Here is an 18,481-nt window from a genome sequence, read left to right as displayed (position 1 = left end):
GAGGAGAGCTGAAACGACATGTCAAGAGTGTCTGGCTTCTGTGTGGTGACGTGATGAAGATGAGGTCATGGCCATCATTGCTTGATGGATGATATTGTTGATTGATATCGGGTGGTACAAGCTGATGTAAGAATAAAAGATTGTATTTTGACATAGAAATACAAATAGTGCACCAAAAATAACTAAGGAACGCATTAAAAGCGGGGCGCCAGGATGTCTCAGTGGTAGAGTTGGAGCCCCATGTATCGAGGCTCTTCTTTCTGCAATGTCATCCCCATATCTCTGCCCCCAAAAAAGCATTAAAAACTCCCACAAATGACTCAATAAATGCAAATCGTTCCCAAACAAACTCAAAAGAAAAAAAGGTATAAATTATTTTAAATTCTCTTTTTAAAGGTCCAAAAGGTTGACATGGGGAAAGCTGGGAGCCAACAGGCGGTGGTTTGACAGTAAAATAACGTGGCAGGAAGTGAAGGTGAGGAGGGCTGCGTGTGAACCAACGGTCACATGTGTTCAATGCCTCTCACATGAGGAGACGGTTTAGATCTGGAACAAAGCTTTACATCGTACGCCTCCTCACAGGAGAAACACACTCACACACAGCATGTGGAGAGGCAGCAGCTCCCTAAATCACCTCCCCCCAGGTGTCTCGCATCACGCCCAACGAGGTGCTTCCAGCCGAGCTGCACACCTGACAGAGAGGCTGAATGATCGAGGCTGGAACTCTGCTATTAAAACCCATTTATCAAGTCACAAAACACCCACAATAGCTTGAATGTAACTGATTCGTATTGCTTTAATGTTGTTTTTTTTTCTCCTTAGGAACAGGTAAGCCATGACAATATAATGTAAATGATAAGCGCAAACAAAATCTGAGACCCTTTTGTACATTCATAGTATCACATTCATACAAGTCCCATCTGTACATCGGGGTCAGAGATCACTTCTTTTTCACTGAAACAAAGGTGACTCTTGACTCAAAGCCAACAGGTAAAATGCTGTTTTCGATTGATTTTTTTAATTTAGAGAACATTTATTTCTTTTTCTTCTCTCCAAATGACTAAAAATGGCACAAAGCTTGTTAGTAGTCGATTGTAAGTCACTGTACCTCTTTGCTCTCAATGAAGCGCCACCATACATTCCTCCATTCGCTAACACTGACCGTTTAAAAACTGCGATGATGCGACAATGAATTATTTTTTTTAAAACAGGAAAAAACAGAATAAATAAGAATAAATAAAAATCAGTGACTGTTCGAGATCTGGAGGAGACACCTTTGGCAGTCTGACAGTGAGACAACCTCCAGCGATGACGCCCACATGGAATATTTTCTTTTGGTTTTTGTGAATGTAAGTGCTTTGTTTTCACACTCTCGAACAGGGCGGTGGAGCTTTGAGACACCGGTAAAAACTAAATTCGCTAAAAGTCTTTCGTCGTCTCGCCGTATAAACCCAACGTGACCAAGAAACCACATTTCTGGTTCAGCTTTCTTTAAATTTGCCGCCAAAAGCCGAGCGAGGTGTGTGAAGTGTGAAACATGAAGTAGCAGTTGAGCGGAAAAATAAAAAAAAAAGAGGCATGCAGCCAGTCATAAAGTGTTTGAATCTTTGGCAAAAATCATAATCCTAACTGTCATGGTGCATACTGCTGTTTTCATATTGCATTTGAGGTTGGCTTCTGAACTTTTTCGTGCTTCCCTTTCCTAAAAATTGGCACGTCTTTAACCTTAAGATCTACCAGCTACAACGCTTCTAGGAGCACGTTTCTGCTGCTGAAACGCACTCGAATGCTTCTGTCCATGCAAATCAGACGCTTCTATCTCGCTCATGCCCTACCTCGTTCCGAGAGAACGCAAGAATGAAAAAAAAAAACAAAGAAAAAAAAACATGACGAGCCGAAAACAAACATATACATGTACAAAGTAATGTACACCATATATTCAAACACATTTCAAAATCGTCAGACTTTGAAATCATTAGCCAAAATAAGTATATATTTTTTTTCTCAACCCATTAGGTAATCTTCTTTATCTAGACTGTACAATATATGTATATATGAGTAATCATGAGGGACCAAAGCAACAAAAATAAATACTTTTTCGCTATGTCACCTTTCAAAGTAGTATATCTATGTACATTTATATCAATAGCAATTTTCCTTAGCTTATTGTGAATGGTTGAGCGTGTTCAACAAGCAGGCATTTTTGCGCACAGTGTGTTTTTTTTTCTTCTTCTTCTTCTTCTTTGCCCTAAAAGGTATCTAAATGTAAATTTTGACGACACTGTGGAAGGAAAAAAAACAAAAAAAAAAACAAAGACGGGACTGTCCTTGGTACAGTGAAAGGTAACCCTGGCTCAAATGGACCAAAACAAATAATAATAATAAAAAGAAAGTAAAAATATAGCATCTCACCATCATGTGACTACTTCAACAATGGGTTGTCTACTTCTTTTCAGGACTCCGAGGAGAGTACAAAAAAATGTTGTCTTATTTCATGCAGTCTTTGACAAGTCGTACAACCTCGGCGTACTTTGTCGAAAAGGTTTTTTTAAGTCATTTTTAGCACACAGCATAGAATGTTTTCAGTGATGTTGAATGTAGCTATGAGGGAGGGTGCAATCTGGGACAACAACATGCATAAAGAACAGTGCATAGGTCCAGGTCATTGGGCCAGTCCCTGGTGATTTCCAGTGTGTTTCAGTGGCAGCGTCTTTCAACGGATCCACTACTGCAAGCGGTTGGTGATGGGCGAGTCTATGTGATGCTTAGGGGGGGTCCAAGCCTGAACGAGTGGCGCCATCTTGTGGAGAAACAAGTCTTCCACTCTCTGTCTGCCATGCTGTCCGTGGGGGGAGGGGGGTCAGGCTTGGACCGGAGGCCGAGGTGATGCAAAGTGGTGGATTTTCTTTTATTTTCTTCTTTTAAAAAGTCTGGTTTGCTATGCGCAGTTTAGATCAGTCGTTGTTTCACTGCAGAGCCCTTTCCAACACACAACAGACCCGGAAATGACCGCTCGGAGGATTTCACAATGATTTTGGTGGAAAGGTAGAAGAACCAAGCTTAAAGATCAAGCTAACATGCATAAGGTCTTCAGACACTGTTTTGCTAAAAGCCGTCAAGGCCAAACTTTTTTTTCCTGAAGACGAGTTCAAGAAGAAACCGTATTTCTTTTCTTTTTTTTTTTTTTTCTCTTTTTGTTCAACACTTCATCTTTTGAAAAAGAGGAAATAATAATGGCTTAATAGCTACATCATTCTTGCACTTGTATTGCAACTACCTTTGGTAAATCAATCAACGAAAACGAACGACAGAAAACCCTGAAACATACGAGTCCTCACGTGTTCCTCGACTGAACTTAGCATTGCTCCTTTAGCCTTTAGCTAGCGTTTCCTTCTCGTACAGGTTCCCTGTTAGTATTTTCTCCCTTCAATCGCCTCCACGTTTGTCACGTTCGCAGTCCCACGCCACACGTTCTCTCGCGCTCCTCTGGATCCTCACCAAATCCTTTCAAATAGAGACTCTTCCAAAAAAGACCAAAGTCAAGACAAACCAGCAAGGCAGAGAGAAAAAGAGAGAGAGGAGGGCAACGGAAACAAACTGACAGGAAACAGGAAGAAAAAAAAAGGACGTCATCTAGTCCTGGCGAAAAAAAGGACACCAATGACCAAGGAAGACTTCAAAATGGCCGCTGCCATTTGGACGTCGAGGGGTTTCACCGCTTCATCATTTTGGAGGCGAAGCTGACGATGGCGTTGGCGGGCTGATCCGGGTCCAGCTCGGCGAACAGGTGGCTGACATTGTCTGTTGTGCTTCCTTGTTTCCTCGCCACAAATCCGAAAAGCCTGGTGGGATCGAAAAACAATACCCTGCTGTTAGCATTCTTCTCATATTCTAGCAAAGGATGCATGAAGTAAGGGTATTCAAACTTACTTCACTGAACCGCCTCCTTCCTTGCCCCATCTAGGGAAAGAAAACACAAAGAAATTATCAAAAAGTTGGTCCCTGATATTGATATTAGGTTGAAACGGGGTCTGGAGGTTTCTTACTTCCTGTCTTGGGGATCAATGTCGCAGTAGGTTACCGTGTTGATCGGATAGTGTCGCCTGAAGAAAAGTCTGCAGGAAGAGAAACACATTTTTATTTATTTGTTCACATCCATTAAAGACACCATGCGGAAGGTTTTCCACATGGTGTCTTCTTCACAACCTCCACTTGCGGGCGCCAAAGCAACTGCTTTCTGCCGATGTGAAAAGTGGTGGACTCACTTCCTCTGACTGTCGGTGAGCGTGATGCCCTGTGTGGACACCTTGAAGTGGACGGTGGTGGCGGCGGGCAGCGGGTTGCTCGCCAGCGTCTCACTGATGGCCTTGGCGATGGCCTGAGGCCCCGTGAGCGACTCCATGTCCACAGAGTTGATGTAGAGGACGTTGCACGCTGGAGGAAAACAACAGAGCGGCGCCGTTAAATAAATACAGGAGGGGGACGACGTGCATGCAGCTCAATGTGGGGTGGGGGGTTGCCATGACAATGCAGTTAACTTAAGTGTTTCATGCTAATAGCTACATCATCAACCCACTGGGTCTCTGCATGCATTTCACTTTTCATTTATGTTGCATTCAGATGCAATTAAAAATGGCGGCATAACTCTATGAACGTTTCTGTGAGCAGGCATCACCGCATTCACATTCAGTCTAGAGCGGCGCAGTGTGAACCAGTATTTACCATGGGCGTCCTCGGGAACCTTCTGGACTGTAAGGTAAGGGGCACAAAATGTTGCAATTATTCTGTTGTTTTGCGTATCGTTTATTGTTTTTATTTTTTGGAAAGAGAACTTAATACTCTAAGCTTCCTGTTAATTGATTTAATCAGTACTCTGGCTCCTGCATGACTATATTCTCCTGCCTATTCCTCAAACCCTGAACCCTCAGGGATTTGACTGACGAATGGGAAGTAACTTCATGACACAAAAACATTATTATTGTGGGTTTTTATGTGACATTTTTCTCTACCTCTCCTTACCTGAGGTGAGGTTATTGTCAAATAATCAATTAAATTGTCAATTAGCAAAGTGAAAAAGAAAATCTTGATAAATAAATCAGTGAAAAATCCTAAATCCTTAAATCCTAAATGTTAATGTGTCTGTGTAAATGTTGTATGCCAGGCTAAAGTGTTTTGTTTTAATGCCTCCGGGCTTCCTCCGGTTACCCTCTGTTTAACATCACACACTATGATTTGTGGGTAATCATAGTCCTCAAACACATGATGATTTGACTGAATGAATGTGAGTCAGTGCATGTGAACATTGTAGATGCTGAAACCCTGCTTCCTGAGGCGATGATGGACGCCGAAAAGTGACGCCGTGGGACTCCGCAGGGTAAAAAACCCGTGAAAACCACCAGGTGTCTTGTGAAGCGTACCTGCTCCTTGCTTCAGAAGTTCAAGAACTGGATCAGTAGGTGTGGCGAGCTCCAGCGCCTCTTCATTCGGGTCTTTGAGTGACAGAATAAAATGATGTCAGAACACACATTACGACACACGACTGCTTAAACCGCAAAAAAAAACCTCCCGTGGCGTCGGACTGTAACTAAGAGGGTGAAGCTGACCTTTGGCGGGGATCATCAGCTTACAGGGCAGAGCCAGCGGAGTCATCGAGTGCTGGTACACCAGAGCGGAGAGACAACCTACAGACGCCAATAAAATGTTAAACAGGATCCCTTTGATATCAAGAGAAGTGCTGATCGACAAGACCGAGGGTCGTGACCTCACCAAAGTAGGGCTCATTGGGACATCCCTTCAGACGGACGCCTTTGGGGCTTGTCTCGATCAGAAAGTGCCTCACCAGCTCATTCGCTATCTCGCCGGCTGGAAGACACATTTCTTTTTGTCAGAAAGATCAGTTCTTACTTCAAAAGGACAGATGTACTGTTTTTTTTTATACCTTTTTTGTTCTGTTGGAGGGTTGGTGGGGGGCAGGCCACCTTCATGGCGAGGCCATAGGCCCCGCGGAAGGAGTGGCTGTCCCTTATGATGAACGCCCCGGGCTCCCTGTCCTTTAACAGGTTGATGGCTGAAAGAAGAGAGAGAGGGAGGTGAAGAATGAGGATGATGAGGAGTTTGGATATGAGGAGGCAGAGAGTGGACTCACCTTGCTCTCTGGTGATGTCTGGCTTGTACCAGAACTTGGACGTGTCCTGGACAAATTTGACGTTCATCTTAATGTCTGGATAACCATCTGTTTGGACCAAAGAGACAAGGGACATGCTAACTGGAGAGGACGCAGACATTCTTTGAGGTGATCTATCGTGGCGTGTTCCTGCGTCTCACCATATATGGACTTGGAGGCGTCCGGGAGCGTGTGCGTGCCGGTCAGGTTCGGCGTGCTGCTGCCGCTGGCCGGCGTCGGCGTCAGGTTCTTGTTGTCCATCCTCTCCACGTCCCCGCTGGACATGTGCCTCTTCTCCGGCAGCTGTGGGGAGACGGGGAAGGCGGGCGTGGACGGCGGTTGGGCGCTCCACTGGCGGGAAGCGGCCCCCAGCTCGTCAGGCGTGCTGTGCCCGCTCGCCGGTGCGCGGCGCCCCATCAGGGGGCTGGGAGGCACGCCAGCTGCTGACGTTTTAGGGTTCCGGCCGATCAGAGGGCTGGAGGGGACGCCGCCTGGAAGAGGGTGTCTGGCCAGTGAGGGGCTGGCTTGACCCAGGCGTCTCTGCAGGGCTGGGCTGGGCGGCGTGTTGGTGGCCACCGTGCGGTGGAGGGTGTTGGGGCTGCCGGGGACGGTGTGGACGCCCATGATGTTGACCTGGGAGCCCTCGGGGGACGCGGGTCTTGGAGGGTAGGAGGGGACGGGGCTGTGCGGGGTCCTTCTACAGCATCACAACACACAACAGCTGTCTGTCAACGACTGTTTTGACAGTTGAGGGTTTCTGAATGTGCCTTTAGTGACTGGACTTTTCTCTACTCACCCATCAGTGCTGTGGCTGGGGCTGCTGGAGGAGAGAGGAACGCTGAACGCTTGTGCTCTGGAGTCCCCAAAACTGCGGTTATCTGAAGATCACAAAGCATCACACCAAACACACACAGTTAGTCAAGAAATGGGCTTTTTTGGTTTAATTTTCTTTTGCGAAAAAGTTTGTAAAGTGGTATTATTAAGCAGGAAATTATTAAAATGTTATTTTTAATACAAATTCTGAGGAAAGCTGGGATGCAGAGCGGAAAAGAAAAACATTCCGTTGCAGTGAAACACAACTTTGTATAATAAAAAGTGTGCTGGAGGCGCTCGCAGTGCATTGCAGCAGAAAAGACCCTTACCTTGCTCTCCATCATTAGAATCAGAGTCTGACCGCAAGAGGAGATAGAAAGCAAGAGGAGGAGGAGGAGATGTGTGGAAGAGGAGGAGACAAGGGGGACACATTTGAGCGCTAAGCAAGAACTGGTGTGTGTGTGTGTTAGCTATTAGCATTTAGTAAAGGCGTTATAACAGTTTTGAGCACCAGAGGGCGGCAGACACCCACAATCACAGTGCGACAGCCACTTTCTGCACACTCAGATACAGTATGACATAATACAGTGATGCAAGGCAATGCTATTCTACGCAATTATTAAATTATTAAAAAATGATCCACTGTATTATTCAATCATACTGAAGCTGTAGTAATATTCAAAGCTGAGATTGTAAACTTTGATATATAACTGCTTCAGAGTTCAAATGGTGAAATCAGGTTTAGTATGAATCCAAACACCTTTAAAATGTTTCACAAAAATAAAGATCTGAATTATGATTTGACGTGCACAAACTGACCTGATCCGCCCTGCTGGTGAGGCTTCAGTCCCAGTGCCGATAGGGGAGTCTTGGTCAAACCTGGAGGAGAGCGAGCTGCAGGGCAAAAAGGAAAAGAGAGAGGATGTAAATGAATATTATGATGAGGGCGAGATGAGAATTGTTACATACGAGCCATGCAATGATGGAGAAGGACCAGTGAAACTCTTCACTTTAGCATCAATACAATGCTGCATGAAAATGCATTAAATGATGGATGTTTGTCTCTTATATTAAGTGGTTCAAGTTTGTAGCATTTTTTTTGTAAGAATTAAACTGCAATTTGAAAATTGATGAGCATCCGTCAACAACGCACAACAACGTATGGATGGCCATGAGAGGATTTATAGCATGCAAACAGTGATCGGGTTAGATTGCGGCCGGATGAGTCGAGATGGCGTCGTATTAAAGTCGCCATGCGTGATGGAAGAGGAGGTTGTCGAGTTATTTTCCAAAATGAGATGGCAGAGAATGCGAGGGGGTGGATTTGTGCCACGGAACAGATTCTTACTGCAACAGCTGTGTGTGCGTTCAGGACCGACTGCAGGAGAGGGAGGCTGGTTTAAAAACCTCACAGTCGACACAATCTGCTCAACAAAGCAGCTCAACATGGTGGAAGTCTCATTGATGTCTCAAGGCGCGTGGTCCAAGGAGTAATATGTTCGATTAGGTGGCCTCTTCATCCACATTTCTATGTTGAATTACATATTTTGAATAAACAAAAGATAAACACGGAGTAAAGAGGCCTCTCTAAATTTGCTTTCCGAGGAAAATGATTTACCTTCCTCATTCAAAACCAGGATTTACACCTGCTCCGTGCTTTGGTTTGCATGTCGTGGAAATTTGCTTTGAGTACACTTTTAAGAGAAAACAAAGCATAATTTAACTAAAGTGCAGAGAGCAGCTGTCTGTTCTCAGGTCGAGTATCAGTGAAGGAGGGGGCCGCCCTATGCAAAAACACAAAGTGTCCCAAGCTGCAGCACATCTCTTTAAAACCCCCAGCCTCACTTCTTCTTTAACACGAGACGGCGATGGATCAGACTTTCGCCTGCATCCTGTTGCTGCTGAGCTTGTCTGCGACTTTTGGCAAGTACGTCTACATCGAAGAGGAAAAGAGCTGGCATGAAGCTCAGGCGTACTGCCGGAGGTTTCACATAGACCTGGCCCCTGTAAGTAATGAATACGACACACGGCGTCTTCACCAACTCGCTGGTGACGTCAATTACTTCATCTGGATCGGACTGGAAAGGAATCCCTCAGACGGTGAGAAATGGACGTGGTCAGGAGGTGCGGGGGTGTCCCGATTTTTCTGGGGATACGGTCAGCCCAATAACCGAGCACAGGAAGACTACGGCTTAATTATTGACTATTTGTGGCATGATGCCACAGCGGGCTTTAGAGTAACCTTCTTCTGCTACGACGCGGTCGTGGTGAGGGAGGAGAAGACTTGGGAGGAAGCTCTGGAGTACTGCAGGGAGCATCACCGCGACCTGGCCAGCGTGGCGTCCGACACAGAGGTGCTGCTGCTCCACAAAGAGCTCAACAAGAACCAGACCATGGCACAGGTCTGGATCGGTTTGCGCTTCTTGGCTGGAAGCTGGATGTGGGTGGACGGGCAGCCGCTGAGCTACGAGGCCTGGGGTCAAGAGGGCAAGCCCGAGTGTCCAGGAGTCAAGCAGAAGTGCGGCGCCCTACAGGTGATGGGAGGGAATACTGAAGCACAAGATCATCTGCATTTTTCTGAAATAAATGAAGAAAGTGTCTGGGAGGCTTGGGACTGCGAGGCGAGACTCCATTTTATTTGCTACTGAGTTTAAATTGTGAAATGTATTTGCAGTAATAGTTATTTATTTATTTATTGTTTATTTGTTTTAGTTAAACCTCAATTAATTAAATGTTTTGGTGTTTTGAGGCTGTATTTTGTCATTTTCTTTCCATATTAAAACACTGTACAATCAAACTATGATGAAATTAAAAAAAGAGTTTTTCTTTGGTGATCTTATTATGATCCTGGCTTTTCTTGCCCATCATTTCATGCTTCAATTCAGCAATTCAACGAAGACAACAGAGAGTAAGTGAGGTCTAAGATCAGTGTTTAGAGGATCGGGGAGTGACCCCAGTCTGCAGGGTGAACCTACACATGTTGAAGTAAGGAGTCTGTGGCGACACGGGGAAGCTGGGGGTCGGGGGGGAATTCTCACCACCACCTCCAAAGGCGGGACTGTTGGCAAAAGCCTCATCGTCCTCAAACGCCTCCCGGTAGCTGTGCATGGGACCCTGGAAGAGACGCACACATATACCAGAAAGGTGATTTAAACATCCAAAAGTCCACACTTAGGTTTCTGTCAAAATGTTTCCAAATCACAACACAGGACATGACAATTTTGACTGAATGCTGACCTCTCTGGGTCTTCCTCCCGGGTTGAGAGCCAGATTGTGGGCGAAGTCCGGTGAATCCACCATCGGCGGGTTACTGTGGCTGCTCTGGTACTGTCCCTCACTGGTGGTCCGACGCCGGCCCGTCTCCTGCGTCACTTCTGGGGTCATTCCTCTGGAGCGAACCCCTGAAACACCCCAAAATATTCACTGTAGAGCCATCAAAAATACAGAAGCAATCTACCTAGGAAAATCTAGAACAATTTTCTTTCAATCTCAGTTGTTTAGACAAGGAGTGAGGGGAACAAAAAAAAGCAGTGGCAAAACAGCACAAAAGTCATGACGAAAGTAATCTTGAAAGAAACTGAAAAAAGGGTCGGGAAGCAGGGAAATATTCTACAAATGCAGGGGGGAGTGGACAAACCAGAGAAGGAAAAGGAGCGATGGCGGTCAGATTGTTGTGGTGTTATGCTGTCACTGATGCCCCGGATACGAGCGTTGTACTCTGTTCCCGGGGGGAGGGAGGTCATGGTGGTGGTGGATGGAGGGCAGGAGGTGAAGGAGAAAAGGTGGAGGAGGAAGGTGAGAGAGGTGCGGTGGAGGAAGCGTGAATTGCAGTGAAGGGTTGTCCAAAAAACAGCAGAGAGATGGATTGAACAGAAAAGGAGAAGAAATATCAGAACTGAAATGGATCTAATGAAAGTGAAGAGAAAATGAAAAAATATATCTGTCAAACGAATCGATATCTTGCTTATAATTAAGTTATAAAACTGCAAGGTGACATGGTTTTATTACCACAGGGTTGATGATGACATCATGTTTTAAAAATGGATCTAAATAGCATGCATTTACAACTTTTCTCCACTGAGAGGCGCCTGTGAGCAGCCACATGGTTCCTCATAAAGGTAAACATGGATGCTTCTGGACGCCTGGCTATTCTTGCTCTCCTCCCATCTCCACTGTCACCTGCTCTGGTAATTGTATGACTGCAGGTCATTCCTCTGGTACGGCGCCCCCTGGATGAGTATGTTACACTGCACTGTTGGTGTGCCTAAAGATGCCTCCAAGTGTATCAATGTAAGGACTTACATCTTAATACTTGTCGCACTCTACTGCTTCATGACAAGAAAATGAACCTGAAACCTGTTTTAGTTATGTAACTCACCATAATAAACATCATGTCTGTATTTGTTACATTATTGTTGTTTCAGTCATCAACTCTGAGCCTTACCGGCGATGCGTTGAGCCACCAGGCCCTCCAGGTTCAGTGACTCCTCCTCTGCTTCTTGTTCTCTGGGTAAGGATGAAGAAGACGTGTCCTTGGGCTGGGGGGTAGTGGCGGGGAGAGGAGAGGAAGAGGCGCTGTAGCCTGGATAAGGAGATGAGGCCTGCAGGTCCGGGGAGATCCCACCCCCTGGGTACGAGTTCACTGGCTTCGCCGGCACCTGCTGGTTGAAATTAGGGGAGGGATCCGTGGGGTAGTGGTGGGCCGCTTGGCGTGTCTGGAGGAAGGGCTCTGGGGTGTGCGTTGGGGTGATGTTTTGGTGTTGGTACCCAGCGTTGGACCTCTGGGGAGAATAGACCGGGGACTCCATCACGGGGCTCTGGTTGACCCTCCCAGTCGGCCTCATGGGCTGGTGAAAGGAGTTGTTGATGGAGCCGGAGTTGTTGTAGCCATGGATGGCAGAGTCCGCTTGGTATGAGGGTCTTGCAAGGGTCTGTGAGAAGGGCACCTGGGATGAATTGATGCTGTCCTCCCCGGGAGGTGCGCTGTGGGACTTGGACATGTGGGAGTTGATAGGGTCCAGGTCGAGCATGAGCATGTTTAGCGCCTCAATGGACTGCTCAATGTCCCGCTGCGAGGCGGAGGTGGGGAAGTGGGGCAAGCTGTGGGTTGACTGTAGAGGAGGGCCAAACGGGTCATCGGGAAGGCTATACTGGTGCCAGGTGTTGAGACCTCTTTGAACCGCCTCCCTGCTACTGGTGCTCCTCTCTGGGGCCCTGGGCATCAGTTTAGGGTTGGTCTCAGGGCTGCTGGCTTGAGGATTCCCAAAGGACTGTGAACGGTACATCCCTCCTCCGTTCTGGTAGTCGTTGTAGCCCCCTTGTGGCGACGCAGAGTCCACAGACCTCTCTTGTGTCGCCGTGGGCATTCGTACTCCATGCACGGGCATCTCGCTCAACTTTTCCCCAAGAACGACTCTCTCGAGGTAGGGTCCGTCGTTCTGCCTGCTGGTGGGTGTCTGTGATTGGTAGTAGAGGTCAGCCGGTGTCGCCTGGCCCTCCAGGGACGAGAGCGTACCCAAGCTGTCCACACTGTTGCCCTCTTGGCTATTTGGCAGCTCGTCGTCTAGAATATCGGTCTCACGCTCCTCCGTCGAAGGGGCGCCAACCAGCCTGGTGTGGCCCCCGTTTACGTGCACCTGCGCCGGGACCAGGTGTCGAACACCTCCTCCTGGACTGGTGGACGTGGACAGGTAGGCTTGTCGCTGGTGAGTCGGTGCTTCGAGGCCACTCAGAAGCTGGTCGAGCTCTCTTTTCTCCTGTGGGCTGAGCGGTGGGTGGGTCGCTGCTGGGTTGCTGTGGTTCACGGCGCCCTGCAGGGACTGGCTGTGCTCATCCGTGCGATCGGTCTTGACGGATGCGGTGGAGTTGCCCGAGTCGCTGCTCACGGAGAGGGTGTGGTCGACGGCGGGGAGGGAGGTGTGGCCTGTCACAGGAAGGGTCTGGTCGGCGGTTTGGAGGGGATGGCTGGCGTGCTGTAACGGGTTCTCGGCATTGGTCAAGGGGTCTTCATGGACCGGGAGGCCATTGATAGTGACAACTCCCTCCAGGGAGTCTTTCTTGCGGACCCGGGCATATAGGCTTCCGTCAAGTGGTCCTTGGGTGTGAACAACATCTGAAAAAGACGTAAAGAGTATATTAAATCATTAAAGTACTTCCATGATTTCACAGTTACAATTATCTCATCCTCACTTACAAACATTGGCGTTACATTTCATTGGCTCCAATCATCAAGTCACATTTGCACTGGACAGGATCACAGTGACCCCCCCTCTGCACCCAACTTTTTTTGACCCTGAGGTACAGCATGTAGCCCAGCCACCAGCAACACAGCTCCCCCGGCTCTATTAATAGCCAATTTGCAGTGCTCAAGCCCCTGTCACGTTCCGTCAGTGCGGGGCCCATGTGGTCTGACGTGAACCGGGGGGGGGGGCTCCTGAAACAGCTGATCTGTGCGAGCCAAAGAAAAGAGCTGCAGTGCCAGTTTGAAAGCCTCGGAGCTGTTCTGGGAGAGGATGAGCTGTCTTCACCTGGATTTCTTGTTGCTGAATCATGCTGGCAATGTCGGACTGATCGACTGCATGTTGCACAAAGAATCCACTGAGTGTTTTTGATGTATTGAGTTTGTTGCAATTAGGGCAGGGCAATGTTTCATCTCAACTCACATCGAACCAAATTGTTTTGGCCTCAAATGAGGAGTTTCACAACAGTCCGTTATAATAACTCATTTTGAAGTCTAAGGGAAAAGTGCAAAACGTATCGCTCCTTCCTGGAAACAGCAATTAAAAACATAAACCATGAAGAGAAAAAACCCATCTGTTAATAATATCAGAAGTATGTATAGTTTAACTTGACTTGAAGTTGAAAAAAAAAGAAAAAACAGCTCTTTTGTGGCAGATGATCATATAAACAGAAGTCGAGCGCAGTAATGTGATTCCCACACAATGTGTACTTCAATTAGAGGCCGGGGGCGCTATTTCAAATCTGTGAAACCCTATACATGCAACAATCATACATGCAATAGCTCATTCCGTGGTAGCGCTTCTCACAACAAGAACGTCGGACACCAACACCGGCTATCCAGTGCACATTTGCAAAGTGATACGCAAATACACGACCGCGGCTGGCTCGTATGTGGGATATTCCAAATTGAGCGACCCCCCGAGGGACAGATGGTGAATCACTTAGACCGCAGCTATTTCAGAGCCCATGTCAACAACGACTGAAAGGCAACAAGCGGCGACGAGAACGAGAGGGGCAGGCGAGGAAGTTGTAAACACAGTTTGTTCCCGTGGTTGTCTTTAATGAGGACACAGGGATTAACATTAGGACAGTGAATGGAAACGTTTAGTGTTTGTTTTGGAGTTGGCTTTAATTCTTGCAATTAGACTTCAGTCCAAACATTTTGAGACAGGAGTATCATTTTCTTTTTTGTAAGTTTAGTTATTTTGAAGACCATCTAAAAAGAACTATTTCTTACTTGCCAGCAATCAATCCTGGATATCTGATTCTATCTTTTTAAACATTTAAAGTGCTTAAAATCCTAATTACATCGCTGCATCACAGCATCAACTTCAGTGGAAATCTCCTCCTTACCTGTGCTTTAGGTCAACCATCAGGACACTGGAGAAAAGATGAAATATTCCCTTTTCGTCACTCAATTACACTGCGATTAAAAAGCCACATTTCAGTCCCCTCCGTCCTCCAGTAGTGACTGGACCTTCTACCTCCGTCTCTCCCTGTCCACTCTGATTCATGTCCTCTCATCACCCAACATGTGCTTCGCTGGAGCGAGGCGGGGCCGAACCACTGAAGCTGCCGGAACGGGTGAGCTGGCACTCCGGGATGATCTGTGACCGTTTCCCAGCAGCGGGGGGGGAGGGAGGGACTCTACCACGGCGGCCGCCACACCCCGGCTTCCTGTGAAACGCCCGCCACACCCCGGCTTCCTGTGAAACGCCGTCGTTTCAAATAAACTCCAACTCCCACGTCATCTGTTTGCCTGATACTGCAGCAGCCCTGCCCGGTGATGTCATCAGAGGGGATCCCCTCACTCGGGGTCACCCTCCCTTCCCCTTCCCTGTCTTACGACCTTTTTGCAGATAAGCTTTCACTGCAGGGCATCCTTAATAACTGGATTTTATTACTTTTTAAGGACTTGGATGCAAATAACCTACAACGAGAACTGAAATTTACATTTTCCACCAGCTGAGCTCCCTCTTTGACTCCCTCTCTCTCACACTGACCTTTAACAGAATAGGGAATGCCCTTGTTCCACTTCATAAAAGACGGTCTTTACTGCTCTGTGGCAGAAACGACTCAAGTTTTCCCGGGGTGTTGGTTAACCCCATCCTGAGGTTAAAAGAGGGGACTCTTAGGCACTCTTATATGACATGTCACGGCTCAGAGATGAAAGAAAGCAACGCACAGACTAAAAAGAAATGCACTCAGCAACGGTTTTCTAGGGTAGGGATGTTTCTGCGGTATTGTAATTATAAAGGTATTACCAGGGAACATTTTGATTTACTTTGGTGTCTCACTCTGGTGTCTGTTGTTGGGGAGGTTGCCTAGAAAGTTTCCACTGAATCACGACAGACCCACAGGCACCAACTAAAGCTGATCAAATCTCTCTTTAACCAATAAGCTGCAAACAATTTGCTTTTTTTATAAATACAAAGACAAGAGAAACGGCAAAGGAGCGACCGACTCACGGGTCAAGTATGAACGCTTCTGGAGGGGGTCTCGCCCCCTTCAACACCTTCCTCGCTATTTTCTCCCACCAGTTTGGTGTGATCCTCATGACTTTGTGAAGAATGTAACTGCCAAACGACATTGGCCTTGACAGGAACCCACTACAGTCACAACCTTGACTTTTGCCCTACACACATAACATATACGATGGCAACAGAGGTGACAGGAGGTGAAGGAGTTCGCCCTTCAAGACTGGGTGACCCAGACTTTGGAAAGAGAAGGACAAAAACAATCTACTCCGAGCTTTTGACTGTATCACATGATCTTCCTGGAATAAGACCAATGATTGACAAAACGGCAAACTCCATCTGAAGCTCCAAATCAGCTTCTTAATGGATATAAATGTGACTTACATTTAAATATGAATATGCCTGATGTTAAATCCAGTGACACAAATGAGCCAATCGCAAATAGCTAACTTGTTATCCTACTGCGGTGCCGCCACACTTCCTATTTCCTACAAACGAGTGCAACCAAGCCACATTCCCCTCAAATAATTTGAATTATTCAACGACAAGAAAATAAACCTTTTGACTTAAATTGAGCTCTCGCACACACCTGCGCATTCTCCACATTGCCTCATGCAACAGGTGCTTTCCTCCCGTGAAACGTGCTAGAGGTGTTGCTCATGCAGCGCTGCACACTCGACAACACGCAGACAGCACCTGCCTCTTGGCCGTATTCTCTTAAGTGTTCGCTCGAGTGTCTCATCGTCACGTCGCAGCCTCGGAGGCCATTAAAAAGCCATTTAAACATCTGTGGCAAATGGTTTATTATAAATAGACAATGTGCTACAACCACTGTTATTGCTGTATCGAATGCACCAGCTGGGACGCGGATTATATACATAGTTAGTGCTTTTGAGATTAATAGGACCATTTGTCAACACACCTTTAAAGCAACGAGAGCACGGCTGGTTGGCCGTTTTGGTGCTGGACACGGCAGCCGAATGGGTGTCATATACATATTACTCCCTTGTTGTATGAACCTGTGATAATTTAGCACTGAATGTGGGAAATCAGAAGTGGGACCAAAAGAATTCAAGTGTATTTTCTCAGGATCCGTGAAGGTGTTCATCATGGCTCTTGTCTAGGACCACTTCTGTTTTCCCAATATTTTGTTTTTTTCATATGCATATGATATTTTCTATCATAAAGTGACTTTATTCGTTTGTTTTTAATTATTGGCAACATCCAGTCTATAAGTAAACATCCTGAAAATAATACAGGGACTGGTTAAATTTGCATTTAGAAAACTGCAATTTTCTGAAAGGACAATAATCACCAGGATTTTGGGGGTTGATTCTTCCTTTGGATTGTCTTATTGCTGCTTTAGTAGTTTCAAGGGTTGGTGGAAACTTAAAGACGGGCTTGACACCGTTATATGGGACACGATGACCTTATAAAAACCCAAATTTACCAAACGCAGACACACATAAACACACCTAACGTTTACACGCATAATTAAAAGGGCGCCATGGTGGATCTCTCAACCACTCAGGAAAGAGGTCCGCCATCATCATTTTATTGGATGCGGTGTATGATTTCATGCATGTTTATAAATGCATATGCACGCACTTGCAGACAGACATCTACAGTAAGAGCTATTTCCAGTGGGGAGTTGACCTGCAGGAAGAGGTCTCTTTGAGGTGGAACATCTATGGGTGAGGAGGAAACTGGGCGTGCATGTGTGAGAGCAGTAAAAGTGGGAGGTTGGCTGCTTGGAAGCGGACCGGCGTGACAAGCATGGAAGGAACAAAAGTGCATTGAAGACCAACCAAGACAATACTAAACTTAAACTTCAAAGGGCAGCAGAGTGGTTCCAACAAAAGAGTTTTCAGTAAGAACGATGCAGATTGATAAAGAATTTTGTTAGTTCTTTTAAAGACTTTCAAGGATGTTTTTTTTTCTTATTTTGAAAATCTCATGGCAAAAAAGGTAGTTCCAGTATCAGATTAAATAGCTGTAGTGTGACCGAGTTGTCTTGTTGTGGCTTTGAAGTTGCCGACTCTTACATGTACAATTATAACACACCAACACTGTCAGCGAAAACCTTCAGGTATCTCTCAGCAGGATGTGACATTCACTTTCCCTGCTTTCGTATCGCCGTGACGACGGACAGTCTGCATGCCAGCAACGAGTGACTGGGTTTGACAGCTGGCTGACTTGTCTTAAGGACTTGTGTGTGCAAAAACATCCCTGTTAAGCCACTTTCACTCATTGATTTTAGGGCAAAACTCTTGTTTGGAGTGTAGAAATCTGCCTTTAGCTAACTCCCTCCAACATATATACACAGTGTATGTTTTAGTTTGAGATTCTGGCTGCGGAGCGTGAGAGAGAAAGAGCTATCAAGGGATGCTGTGACAGTCCATCAGTGAGAAAGGTGTCATGGTTGGTGTATCAATGGAGGAAAACTGTCCCGGTTTTATATTTGTCATGTCGGCCTCTCGGTCCGTCCATCACCCCAGTGTCCAGCTGTCTCGGTCTGCGGTAACGGTGACGGGACTGTATCGGTGTCTGTCTCGGCGATTGCTTTCAGGGTGATGTCATCTGTCATCCGAGTGACAGTCATAAAAAAAATAATAAATAATCTGTCTGACAACCAGCCCAACTCCAGGTCTGATTCATGTCGACACTTTGCGCTCTGCGGGAGCGGAAATGTCACATCAAGCTACAGATTGGTTGGTTAAACCGGAATGAGCCACATTTACTGAACGGACGGGGGGACAGGAAGTAGCTATTATCATGTTATAATCAG

General features: G+C 46.5%; 1 protein-coding gene across 11 annotated transcripts in view; it reads right to left on the bottom strand.

Moving 5' to 3' along the window:
* Positions 1–771: 771 nt before the first annotated feature.
* tns1a (tensin 1a) overlaps positions 772–18,481 on the bottom strand; it is a 58,280-nt gene continuing 40,570 nt past the window's right edge. For 3 of the 11 annotated variants that reach the window (XM_084004415.1, XM_084004424.1, XM_084004416.1), the window contains 18 exons: positions 11,421–13,088; positions 10,614–10,694; positions 10,214–10,377; positions 10,015–10,090; positions 7,796–7,870; positions 7,306–7,332; positions 6,960–7,041; positions 6,325–6,860; positions 6,146–6,232; positions 5,939–6,067; positions 5,767–5,862; positions 5,604–5,681; positions 5,418–5,489; positions 4,723–4,749; positions 4,266–4,434; positions 4,047–4,115; positions 3,931–3,960; positions 772–3,842 (listed from right to left, as the gene is read on the bottom strand). In XM_084004415.1, coding sequence (XP_083860541.1) covers positions 3,713–3,842; positions 3,931–3,960; positions 4,047–4,115; positions 4,266–4,434; positions 4,723–4,749; positions 5,418–5,489; positions 5,604–5,681; positions 5,767–5,862; positions 5,939–6,067; positions 6,146–6,232; positions 6,325–6,860; positions 6,960–7,041; positions 7,306–7,332; positions 7,796–7,870; positions 10,015–10,090; positions 10,214–10,377; positions 10,614–10,694; positions 11,421–13,088 — 3,596 coding nt within the window. In that variant the 3' untranslated portion in view covers positions 772–3,712. Of the gene's footprint in view, positions 3,843–3,930; positions 3,961–4,046; positions 4,116–4,265; positions 4,435–4,722; positions 4,750–5,417; positions 5,490–5,603; positions 5,682–5,766; positions 5,863–5,938; positions 6,068–6,145; positions 6,233–6,324; positions 6,861–6,959; positions 7,042–7,305; positions 7,333–7,795; positions 7,871–9,951; positions 10,091–10,213; positions 10,378–10,613; positions 10,695–11,420; positions 13,089–18,481 lie in introns of all 11 variants that reach the window. The other 8 variants (XM_084004418.1, XM_084004419.1, XM_084004423.1 and 5 more) reach the window with 6 other exon arrangements.

Source organism: Eutrigla gurnardus (genome assembly GCF_963514095.1).
Source record: "Eutrigla gurnardus genome assembly, chromosome: 24".
In the NCBI taxonomy this organism is placed as follows: domain Eukaryota; kingdom Metazoa; phylum Chordata; class Actinopteri; order Perciformes; family Triglidae; genus Eutrigla; species Eutrigla gurnardus.
Note: the sequence above shows the minus strand (reverse complement) of the source record. Positions and strands in the feature narration are given on the sequence as shown.